This window comes from Cyprinodon tularosa, unplaced genomic scaffold (genome assembly GCF_016077235.1).
Source record: "Cyprinodon tularosa strain WSP-4 unplaced genomic scaffold, ASM1607723v1 ctg84, whole genome shotgun sequence".
NCBI classification, from domain to species: domain Eukaryota; kingdom Metazoa; phylum Chordata; class Actinopteri; order Cyprinodontiformes; family Cyprinodontidae; genus Cyprinodon; species Cyprinodon tularosa.
The window spans coordinates 952,386-965,572 of record NW_024039607.1 but is presented as its reverse complement, the minus strand read 5'-3'; the positions used below and the strand labels follow the sequence as shown (position 1 = coordinate 965,572).

Below are 13,187 nucleotides of genomic sequence, written 5' to 3'. Positions count from 1 at the left end.
GCATGACTGAGCCATGATCTGCTGAAACACACACATGTAATCCCAGGCAGCAGTCACAGTAACAAACAGATATTTTATGACTGGCAGGGAAGCAGCGTTTGATAAGCCTTTCACTAGATGTTCTCAGACACAGGCATGCACATGTTCTCTGGACCACAATCAGCTTGTTTTAACTCTCCAACCTCATTAATTATGAAATAAATAAATATTTATTTTATTACTTATTAATTTGGATCTATATATCAAGTGAATACTTAATCTAATCAATATGTACTATGTACAACTTAACAGGAACTGATGGATCTCTGTGTAGGGTTCCTTTGTTGTTAAAAAAGATCTGGAATTAAACTGTTTATTGGGTCTGGATTAGGGGTGTGCAAAATCGTCATGACAATGCATCGCGATTCAAATTTTGGTGATCTACTGGATCGATTCTTGATGCCAAGTATCGATTCTTAATTTAAAAAAATTAACAAATAAAATACATGAATGGTTGGCGCACATCAGCCAAACCAAGTGGAATACAACTTCCAGTCCAGCAGATGTCGCTGCGGATGTGTTGACGCCCGCTGCTTTGTGTCACAAGCATTTCCGGCCGCGGGATACTGTGACGAGTCATTCGTAAACAAAACATGGAGGACACTATGAAAATTCGCCCGGCTCCATCACATTTCAAGTCAGATGCTTGGATGCATTCTGGCTTTAAAAACAAAGAAGGTAAAAATGAAATTGATATGATGCATGCCATTTGCGAAAGGGGAAATGTACATTTGAATGTTTTCATTTCATTGGTTTAAAGGACCACTGAGGCCATGTAAACGGCACTGATTATCCTTATTTTGTTATTTTAAGTTTTATGAATCCGAAGATCTTTTTGTCAGTGTGTGCACTCCAGTAATAGTAATATTTCTGTCCAGTATTTGTTTTCATGGCAACACCTCCAAAAGTCGTTTCAATAAATACAGCTATGTACGAATTCAGTTGCTTTCAGCTATATATCAATTGAAGACACTATGCAGATCACACCCAGCCAGTCAGCCACTGGTAATGGCTGTATCCTTTTCTTACAGTGTTCAGGGAAAATATCGCAATGCATCGCAATATTTCAAGTATAGTGATGCATCGTGATAGAATCGCATCGTGACTTCTTTGCCAATACCAACCCCTAGTTACCTTAAGTTTCGTTCTTGAGCAAAAAACTTTCCAGTATTCAGACTAAAATGCGTCATTTCCTTAATTTAAACTCTAAACATTTCTTGATAGAGGCTTTAAGCTTTTCAGTGAAAATATCGCAACGCATCACGATGCATCGCAATATTTCAAGTATCGTGATGCATTGTGATAGAATCGCATCGTGGCATGTGAATCGTGATTCGAATCAAATCATGACTTCTTTGACAATACCCGCCCCTAGTCTGGATAAGTACATATAAGGAATAAAGAGAATATAAAATGTGTCTTTCCAAAATTGATTCTCTTTTGAATTACGGTCTATCAACCACAATTCTCTCATATGTTAATCTTTGTTGGTCTGACCATCCATCTATCATCTTTTGCTTCATTTTTGCCCATCACCTCTCTGTCAACCCTTTTATCCATCCATCATGCCATTTTTTAATCATTTATTTGTTCCCCATCCAATTATTTCTGCACCCTTCACCCTTTTAGTCTGCATCTTCCATATTTGAGAGCCGTGCCTCTGATGTTCTGTCTGCCATAGAGTCAGAAGGGTTGTTTTACTTTTAAAATTGACCAAATCAAACTGGGAACTTTAGGACTGTGAAATAAAAAAGATTGGATTTATGAAAGAAAAAAAGAATGCGACATCCTGTGGATTCATTAATATTGATTCTATTTATTTTTAACAAGAAGGTCAAAGGGTTGTTTTGTCGATTTAAAATGTTTACAGTAAAACAAATATCTGACTGGCCCACAGATTGATTTTCTTCATATTAAGCCTGTTCACTGCAGTCTGTGAGATTTAAATCAATACTCAGTTTAGGACATTTAAAGAGTTTAAAACTAAGAGGTTGAAGACAGAATCCGAATAGTTGGTTTGAAGGTAAAATGCCTTCTATGCAACCTTGACACTAATTGGAACAAGACTGTACCAGAAACATTCAGGAAGTTACAAAGTGAAATATTATTCTTCATCACCGGTCACCTGTACAAGTATATTGCTTCTCTTTTTCTCAACCTCCATTTTGACCTTGCTCTCTTTCTTCCCGTGACCTGATTTTATTCTGCTCTTAGTTATCGTTTCGTCACTCTGTCCTACAGCTTTCTGCAGAGGCCAAGGTGAACAGCAGTGACCTGGCTACTGTTCCCATAGAGGTTAAACTCACACTTTCTCCTTGCAATTTTCACAACCATAATCAGTGTATATTACCAGTTTCTTTTACTGACCGTAATGCTTGGTTTTGTATCCCGTAGAAATCAAACATTTCCTGTGATTGTCACCTTATATGTGCTCTGTAGAAGGCTGCTTCCCTGTCTGATTACAGGTTTAACCTCAGGGCAGAATCAGCCTCTGTGATTGGGGTAGTTAGAGATGGGCTCTGCTGGACCCTGAAAATATTCCTAACTCTCTTCTTATTGCTTCCCCCTTACGTAGGATTGTTTGTTTTATTTTGATTACTCTTCATTGTCTATAAAGGTCCTACATCTTGCTTTTTTAAGCCTTTGAATGTAAACCATAGGCACATATATAATGATTAGGTAAGAGGTCAGGATTTAACAAAAAGAGAAACGAGGCTATGTAGAAATTTGTAGGCAGGTTCCAAAATAAAACCACTGAAGAAAATTCAGATTGTCAAAAACAGCTTGAATAACTAAAGTCCATCAAGGTTTTGAGGTTAATTTAAAAAAATGTGTTGAAAATGTGTTTTTTTTCTTTATGTCCCCATTTGCTCTCTTGCGTCTTTTGTCAGAAAAGATTTAGAGACAATAATCTGTATACTGTAATGAGAAATCCAGATAGTAAACTGTTTTCTCCGTATGTCTGTTTTGAAAAAGGAAGCGCCTTTTACTTTATCTTCAGAGATTAATCTGATCTTATGAGCTGTTCCGTGTTGCAGAGTAAAGGGAGGAAACATCTGAGCTGTAGGATCGTTTAAAGGACCACAAAATAAATTGTTTGGTTGAAAAAAACGGTTTGGAAGTTTTCTTTGAGATTAAAAATCTCAACTTTGTGTCTAGTTGATTTATCTGCTGGATTCTCCAAAACAGGTTCTAGTTGGGCCCTTAGAGAGGAGCAATAAATCAAGGTTACCTCATGAAGGGTTAAAAAGCTGGCCCCATGTTTCCACACTCAACAGACGTTTGCTTTCTTCCCTAAGACTTTCTTGCTTCCTTTATTGGTATCTGAAACCATTGATTTCTGCTGGCGGAGCAGGAAATGCTGCTCAGATCTACTGGATTTGTCCCAGTTGATCTGCCTCAGACTAATGGCTCATTAGAGCATATCTAGAAACTCTAAAGGACTAAACTCTCCCTGACTTAAGCTTTGACTGAACAGCCCAGTAAAGATATTCCTATACACTTTATTCTTCCTTATTCTTTCATAACATATTTCATTCAAAGTCTTTTAAATTAATGGCACTAAGAAGTTTTAACTTCCCTTCCTAATTTTAGATATTGTCAATAAGGAATTTGTCTTCATGGATAACCTTACTGTCTGCTTTGTTGTGTTTTTTTAGCCTTAAACCTTCATTAGAAGTCTTTCACCATCATTTCCTCCCTGAAACGTTACCTTTCACACAAAGACACACTCCAGACCCACAGCTATCTGATTTGGCCACTATGTCCCACTGCTCTTCTATTACCATGCAGACAGATACGTTTTTTGCCAATCCTTCCCACCAAACTGCATTCTGACTGGGCTCATTGAGAAGGGCTATTGTGGTGCTGTTTGTAAGGTTTTGGTCATGAGATTGGATCTATGCTTCACCCTGAAATTAGCTTCTCCATCATCCAACAGGAGATGAGCTAATTATTACAATCACAAACTAGCATAACCCCTCCATCTCTTTGTATTCAAATTATTATTTTTATAAATATTATGGACTTTTAGCTGAAATGCAGAAATTAGAATTGCATAACAGTAAATATAAATCGAATAAATCTAAAGGACTTGGGTTTACGTCAAGTTTTATAATCTAAGTCTATGTCATGCGAAGGTATCAGCTTTTTTAGTTTAGCCTTGGTACACTCCTTTCCCATTGGCTGAAAAACCTGTTTAAACCCGGGAACAATTGGCTCTTAGTGACAGTGGGAACAGCTCACTGACGCGTCTACCCAGGTCAAACGATCGGCAAGCGACCTGGGTTACAATCGAACACCAGACCCAGTTTGACCCGCTTATTTACGTGACACCATTGATGAACATCAACAAACCGCACCAGTCAGGTCGGATCTAACAAACCGAAACACAGGGACCACACAAGTTGTCAGAGATTGATCAGACCAAGCTTTTTTTAACTAATAGCAAGGGAGCCAAATGCCAGAGTTAGTGTGTAGATCCGCTATGCTGATGAAGGTTCTCAGTCATCCAGGTCAAAGTCATTCCGTAAAAATTCAAAAAATATCCACTGGACTTGGTTTTCAAGATTTGAAGACGTTTCGCCACCTCTCCAGGAAGCTTTCTCAATTCAAATGTCTGGATCCGCAGTGAGTTTGAGTCTTATATAGACAACGCCTTGTATCGCTTGGAAACATGCAATGGTAACCGATGAATGGGTCGTTAGTTCCATCGTTAGCCTGTAATATCTGAACCTGTCTATGATTCTAGGGGTCGGTCGTTAAAGGGGGGATTGCCATTAAGGGGGGGGATTGTCTCCTGTAATACCTGAAACCTGTCTGTGATTGTTAAGGGTTGGTCGTTAAGGAGGTATTGTTCACCGGATGGGGCGGGTAGGTCCCTCGTTTTCAAGATTTAAGGGACGAGGGACCTACCCGCCCCATTACAGGATAGTATATGATAGACAAACACAAAGAGGTGCAAATAAAGGGGACGACTTTACCGTTGAAATTGACTGACACCCTATTCTTGATGTCTGTCCAACCTTTGCAAATTGAAGAATTGCTGGAAAAGCTGTCTGAATGTGTTTGAGCGAAGCGGTTTCATAGAAAGGTTCAGCTTTTTCAACTTCAGCAATAACCGCTCTGCTCTCTCCAGGCGGTGCCGCTGTTTGACAACACCTTAGTTCTCTCAAGTAGCATGAGATTGGGGCAGGGACCTCCCTCACCGCGTAGGATTCACTGCTTGCTGTTTTACTGGCCTTCCCTGCATGGTTTGCATAGGGATGTATGCCACCGCCCTCGACGTGGACACCACGCTCAGTCTGAATGCACCTTTACTGGATTATGTTTCCTTTTTCTTGTGTTAACATTGCTTTAGAGCTCCATCTACCAATGTTATCCACATTCAAGTACTGACATACATAGCAGAAATGTATAGGAAATAACTACTTTTTCAATCAACTGGAGCAAAAACCAATTATGATTAAAATAATCGAACACTAACGCATCTCTTTTCCCTCTGCTTGGCTTTCTATCCATTAGATCTTACATGTTTTTAGTTATTCAGACTTGGAACAAATTTGCATCTGTGATTAATATGTCTAGAATGGAAATGGATGTGTTTGGCAGCTGAGGGATGTTTTCTTTCCAGCTGACCTAGTGTTGGCCCTCTCTGTCATGGTGGATTTCCTTCTTGATGTCAGAAGAAAATTAAGCCATTAATTCATGCGTTTTTGCTCTAAAGAGGCTGATAACAGTCAAAACTGTTTGTTTTAGTTGGTATTTAGTGAGTGCATTAATTTTACTCACATTTAGTGGAAAAAGCCTAATCCAGGTGCGTTTTGGTAAAACTTTCAGAATATTGCAAACTAATCATACCTGATTTGGAAAGTAGCTGGCAACAGCATAGATGCTGCAGAAGAAACTGCAAACTAGATCTGGATACTGATTCTGTAAATGAAGCAAATAATGTTTTGGTAATTGGATAAAACATAGAGCACATATAGAGATATAATTATAGTGCTTTGGTTGGCACTTTAGATCTACGTTTACCTGTTTAGGTGTTTTTTTCTACTTGCTAAATTCATTTTATTAAGAGTTTAACACTCATCTCAATATTTTGCTCCGTCCAAAGATTAAGGATGCATTTTATTTTTGATGACACTATTACAGCCATTAGGCCGAAGAGTTTTAGGTGATTTTTGTTGTGTTTTGGGCCTGTTAGTAAACAGGACATTTATTAATTTATTATAGTGAACTTATGTATAGTATAATACAGATGTGTGGCAATCAGACAGCTGTGGAAAAATACAATGGCTCTAAATTCCTGACTTTCAGGTTGCACAAATTTGTTTTAGGGAACACGCTCCCACTCTCTCAACAGCTCTCCTCGACAGAAACCTCAGGCAGTTTGAGGCGCCGATGATTTAAGGTCTCTAATTAAGTCGCTAACTCTGACACTATTGCAGTCCACATTTTCTCTGTGCCCAGAGGAGCAGAGCTACAATAGATTTTAAGGCAGGAGCAAAGAAAATCAGGCGGAAAAAGAGGGGTTGAAGTCTCCCGCTGAGGCTTAGGACAGTTAAAGCGTTTTTCTGCTAGGGCAGAAATGAGGAGAAGAAAAAAAGAACTATATAAAGTATGTATTTTTTTAGTTTTTTTTTTAACTTCTGAAACGGAGTGCAAAAATAATCGATCTTGTGAATTCAAAGAACAGCTTGATAAATCGTCTGAAATCCAGAAATGGGAAGTCATTCTTCAAACATTTGTTATTTGGTCTGCTGTACGTGCCTGGGGGTGGGAAAAATGGCAGGCTATGATTTGGTGTCTTGCAGGTAGTTGTAAGTGTGAGCTATTGAGTGAAATAAAGCCTCGACATCCCATCATGGGGCTTCAGACACTGGCAGGAGCACATCATGTCCTCTACTGGAAACTAATTCAAATCACAGCAGCATCAATCTGTGATGACCCGGTTTTAATGCTCGCCAGGACTCTCCTGCCTGCCATTCTATTTCATAGACACCTTCACCCTACTGGGTTTGCTTTCTCTAAGAGCAAAATGCTCATTGGGAAGCAGATAGCCTTGTTTGCAGAGCAGAAATAACGCCACAGATAAACAAAACTGTTAAATAAAAATGCTTTTAATCGAATGTTTGCCTGATTATCCATGTTAAATACACCACAATGTGGGACAAGCAGATAAATCCATACCCTTTCAGACAATCTGTATCGTATCACTTCAATCAGAGGGGGATAATGTATGCTGATCTGAGGATTCATAATGAAAAGCCACTATGAGCCGTCATACATTACTGGAAGCCTTTTTGTAATCTCCTGATAAGGCTGCAGTTCTAGGTCACTAACATTTGATAAACATTTCCAGTGTGGTGTACAAAGAGCCTGGTTAAATTTTCATGTGGTTGGCTTGTAATAACGGCTTCAACACTGTTTTTAAAATCATCAGTGCCACGATAAAATATGAAAGACTCCACTACAGCAGTGGTGGACATTATTCAGCATCTCAAGGCTTTTCCTTTTTTTAAGGTTTTATTATCAAGTTCGATAATACTGAAAGCTAAATGAGAAAATGCACAAAAGAAGTTTGCAGGTGAGGTTTGCTTTGATTTATGCAGGTCCCTATGAATCATTCAAAAGCTGAAACCAAAGCCCTTTGTGAGCTTTATCCATTTAAAGATGGTACTCTTTGAATAAGATCGCTCCACTTTCACTAATGCAACAGCACATTAACCAAATAATATACTTTAATAAACCTTTCTCTACTGTGTGGAGGATGCAGTTGTTAATGTAGCTCTGTAAACTGGGCCAGTAGGCCGTTTGCATCAGCAGTCAAACCAGTGGGCCAATGTAAGGTCCATTGTTTGCTATCCGATGGATTATTGCTATGTTTTAGTCCCAGAACAAGAGTTGAGATTGGCGACAATGAGCTCATATAAATCAGGTTAAACTTTTTGAAACTGGTTCATTTCGGCCCAAAGTGGAGCAGGAGGAGTGTGCTGACCCAGAGCCGCTGGATTTACCTACTTAAATATCTCTTTTCAACCCTAAATAAACTTTACTAGCAAGCATCTGGAGGACAAAGTTTGCTTTATTGCACTTTTTTTTTTTTCCAGAGCTACAGTAGCAGCCCACTTGCCTCCAACTCCCAGCAAAATCCCCTCCGACTTCCAGCCACTGGAGTAACCCCCCTTTTGCATATGTTTTTACTCTGACTCCATCCTTTCACTGAATTACAGGGAGATGGGGGTATATATTTATCGATAACCCTTGCTGACCAGGACATGACACTTCTATTAAGATCTTAATGTCCACAAATCATGAAATAAGAATATTTTAGTAGAAAGATTGATGTTTAAAAAGGAATTGTTGGAAACCAGCCAAGGGCGCATCAAGGAAAGTGGGGAAACTTTGAATGGCTTCTCAAGGGTTGACGTTAAGGATTTTTACCACTTGCCCTAAGGGCAAGTGACTTTCACATTTATTTTGCCCAGAAACAATTTTTACTTGCCCAGTATAATTATTTGATAAATGTAGTTCCTAATATTCATTTTTGTATATATATCAATGAAACATTTTTGTTTTTTAAATGTTTTTTTGTAAGTCAGTATTTTTTAAGTTTCCAGGTTCCTGGTAAGTATATGAATGCGTCACATAATGAACTCAAGCCTACATTACCGTGTTAACATGCTTTTCAAGCCTTCCTGCTCATTCTTTTCAAACCAAACTTTGCTTTAAATTGTTGTGTGCTTGGAAAAATATAAATTGTAATGTTAAAAATCTAAAAAAAAAACTTGACGGGTTAAAAACTTACACTACTACTACTCACCAATTTAATATGTTTAGCTCTATAACATTTAAATGCACCACTCCAATGTCTAAGAGAAAAAAATTTTATGAATATTTTTTTAATGTATGACCACTGTACAGAAGACTGCCATATGATAGAAATATTTACACTGTGCGCATACAGTTATTATTATTATTTTCCTAATCCCTGACTGATCATTTTGAATCTAGCGTGTATTATGGTATAGATTAAATTCATCATCCAGCTGCTGCTCTGCAGAATTCTCTCCGCAAGAGCTGAATCACGCCATCTAGCGGAAAATCACGCGATAATGTAAACAAAATAGCAAAAATGGCGCCAGCAACACTTGTGGGTCGTTTTCAGCGAATGTCGGTGATTTTAAAGTAAATTTGAGTGAGTTTTTTATGGAATCATTGCACATGCCCGGCAGGCAAATTAAATGAAATGTGTACTCCCCCAACAATAAAAACTACTTGCCCCAGTCGATCGGGCAATGGTTAATATCGAGCCCTGCTACTACTGCAATGGTTTTCTAAAAGAAAACTCAAAAATTATCTTTCATTTGTTTTTCTTAAGGTCCTATATGTTGCTAATAAACCCTCCATCTCCCATTAATAAGGCATCCATCTTCCACACATCGTCTCATTCATCATCCATCCACCTATTTCCATCCATCATTGCTACTTTTTGTTAGCAGATTGTAAAGTAAAACATTTATGGAGCAAAAGGAAAGGAGGCCTGTCCTATAATCTTAGAGCATTTATAGTTAAAGACACTGGCCAAGCAGTACTTCACAAATCACACACTGAAGAACAAAATAAACCTACATTATTTCAACTGGACAAATAATGTGTTTTTTATTGAGTGAGATCTCTCTTATTCTCTCCTAATCTCTAAATTATTTCAGTGTTTAGTCAAACAAGCACGCTCCCTTTGACAACTCAATTTAAATTTCTAATTAAGCTCCAGCCATCTGTACCAATCCCAATCATTTTTAGATTTGTGAGCTTTTACAATCCATTCCCAAATGTGACATCCAGAACACATCATTTGTCTTTTTTTTTTACTTTTATCCTGATATCTATTTCACTCGGTTTCATTTTATTTAGCCGTCTGCTCTATCTGTGGTTTAATGTTTCACACAGCGCGGCTTTGAAAGGGATTGTGGTGGACATGGGTGAGCTGGTCTGGTGTGCGCTTCATCCCCACCCTATCCAGGGCAGGGATTTATTGCTCATCATTGAGTTTATAAAAGGATTGGATCAGATGGACTGACAGATAAAGTGTACCAATGACGCGGTGGGGTGGAGGCAGAGGTTAGAGCTTGACAGGGTGCGCTATGATTTTAGCGAGCTCTCTAAAATACAGAGTCATCTGGAATAAAGTTGTACTCAATCATGAAAATGGCAGCAGGCGGCTCTAACCAGGAGCCTCACAGCTCCTGGATGAATCGGGGTCTCCGCTGATTGGATTTCATTTCTCACCAGTGACCCTGATGTATCTCTCCGCTCTCCGTCTGATGCTCCCCTGGTCCTCTCTCTGTTTGGTTGACTTGATTAAATCCAGAGTGTAATGGGAAACAAATTACGCCTTGTGCAGCATGATGACTTGAAAGGGGGGGATAATTAGTATGTTCATCCACGTCCTTAAAGAGATCTGTGCGAGTGTGGCTCTTCTCCCAATTCACAGATCTCTTCTTCTTTCTCTCATTTGCTGGATCTCTTCCCTGAATGTGTCTGTTTGTGCTCTTCATGTTGCACTGACAGTGATGTAAATAGCCAATATGTATTCATGAGTACTCACTTGAGGCATTGCCATCAGAGTCATCAGTCCTTGGCCTGAAATTGTCTCATCAGTGTCTTTAATGATCCTGCAGACACACTGTTGCAGAGTCTTTTGTACTTGTCAAGGAAGCCAGGTGACTCTGAGATGTGACCAGAGAGCAGAAAGAAAAAATATGCTCTTTTAGTGACGTCTCATCTATTTTAGGAATCTCTTTAAAATCCAAAAGAAGAAGAAAGGAAATGTCTTAAAATATCCTTGAGCTCAGTTTTTAAGTCATTGCGACTCGTATAATTGATCCCAACCATGATTCATCTAAGAAAAAACCTTCTGATTAGTTTATTTCTTTTTTACAAACATGATTAGATCAGATTCTTCCTGCTTCCTCCGTTCATCCATCCGCTGATCAAATCTCTGCTCTCTCTCTGCTCTTTGTCCATCCAGCGGCGTTGGTAGAAACTGGCCATGGGCTTCGGGTGGGAGCAGCATCCTGGCAGAGTACGGCACCCTTCATCTGGAGTTCATGCACCTCAGCAAGCTCTCAGGAAATCCAGAGTTTGCACAAAAGGTAAAGCCACACAAAATAGAAACAAAAAAATCATGGAAATCTGTACAGAGCAACAATTTTTTTTTAAAGTTTAACTTTCGTTTTTCACTTTAAGGTGATGAACATCAGAAAAGTGCTGAATCGTCTGGACAAACCTCAGGGACTTTACCCTAACTACCTGAACCCAAACAGCGGCCAGTGGGGCCAACGTAAGTAGTCTCAATGTACTGATGGAGTGTATAACTACAATAGAATTGTAATATTTATAATTGTATGTGCAGAACCCTCTCAGTCAATCTTAATACAAATCCTAATGATAACCACAGCATCCGTGGTTCCTCAGTGTACCAAATAATCTTCCTCCATCTGAGGGTGTCAGGTAGGGTCAGTCTTAATAATTTCGTGGAACTGCCTCCGGTTGATCGTAAAGCCGAATGTTCGGAAAAGAAGATTGAGACGGAGAAAAAGCTAGAGAATAGGAAAATGCAAATTTCGAAAGAAGGGACTGGAAGCATGGCTACAGCCTGACGACGGTTAAGATGATGAAGAGTTTTGCCCAGTTTTATATAAATGTGTGTGTGTGTGTATATATATATATGTATATTTCTTTTTTATATATATATATATATATATATACACACACACACAAGAGTCTGGGATACTTGTTGATGGCATTACAACATTTTAAGAGCATTTAAAAAAGCATTAAAAAGCATTAAATTAAAGTTATTCATCCCTGTATAAACCCTGGTGAAACTGACTCCTGATCTGTGGACTTTCATTAGAAATCCTGATTTATCACTTAATAAACTTAACTGAGGATTGAACATGTGAACCTTAACACTAATTCATGCAAATTGCCTCTTCTCTGTGTCAGGCCAGTACATATTTCATATGTACATATATATTTCAAAGCATATCTTTTTACCTGTAATTGTACCAGTTCATCTTAGGAGAGTTTATATACGTTCAGTCTCCTGCTGTGATCATTAAACTGTCTAAAGATCAGACTGAAAACGTTAAAGCTTGTAATTACAGCTTCATTTTTCTGGGAGAACAGCTCTCCTGCATAAATAATTTAATATTTTAAAGGTCGCACATGCGCTGCTTTGTAAGGCCAAGATTTAAAACTATAATCTTTTAATCATTCATATACTGAGTTTGCTTTTTTGTAGCTTATTAGAATGATGATCCTGTAGAAATAAGCTTTTAAACTGGAAATATAAAGAATATTTAATATGAAACTGTGATTCTAGTTCACTAGTCCAGGCTTACTGATGCCCATACTGTTATACATTGAGAATATTTGTAGCAGAATCATCCCTACATAAGTTCACAGATACATCGACAATTACCGGCATTAAAACGTAAGAGGCAGCTTTTTGCTGTAATACCATGCTCGCTCTTTTTCATTGTCTCAATTTATGAAAACGTCTCATCACACAAACCATTTGAACCTTGTTGGGTAACTTCCCATTACCGCTGCCGACTCTTTACCCATGTCACGGTTAAGTATTTTCACACTCAGTGCCGCGTGCTCACGTGTCCGTTGAGATGCTTTTATGTTCCCGATAGCGTGTAATTTTAAATCCATTAGTCGGCTCTTAAAACCACGGAGCTAAACAGGTAATGATGATAATGATGGAGGGGTCGGATGTTGGGACGAGAGGAGGATGGACGGGTGTAGAACAAAGAATAGTAGATCTCAGATAAAGGCTGCCATGATGGCCTCATCCTGGTTTTACTTTGTTCACGCTTAAATGTTTCAGATCAGATCATCAAAAAAACTTTTCATATCAGACAAAGATAAACTGAATAAATGACAAGAGAGGCTTTTTTAAATAATGAACTTTTTAATTGAGGGAAAAATCATTTTTCTCTAAAGCTAGAAAGTGTGTTTTGTGTTGTCTTTATTAACCTTGAAGGTAACCATTGCTGTCTAGGTTTTCTTCCAACTGGTTATCATTCTCTTTGATTCAGTTATTTTTTTAGGGTTTTTGATCATGAATTGTC

The 13,187-nt window shown here is 38.5% G+C and overlaps 1 protein-coding gene across 1 annotated transcript in view; it reads left to right on the top strand.

The window, feature by feature from the left end:
- The window catches only part of man1a1 (mannosidase, alpha, class 1A, member 1), a 195,011-nt gene that overhangs the window by 164,357 nt on the left and 17,467 nt on the right, over positions 1-13,187 (top strand). The window contains exons 6-7 of the mRNA XM_038272736.1: positions 11,072-11,195; positions 11,290-11,383. Coding sequence (XP_038128664.1) covers positions 11,072-11,195; positions 11,290-11,383 — 218 coding nt within the window. The remainder of the gene's footprint in view (positions 1-11,071; positions 11,196-11,289; positions 11,384-13,187) is intronic.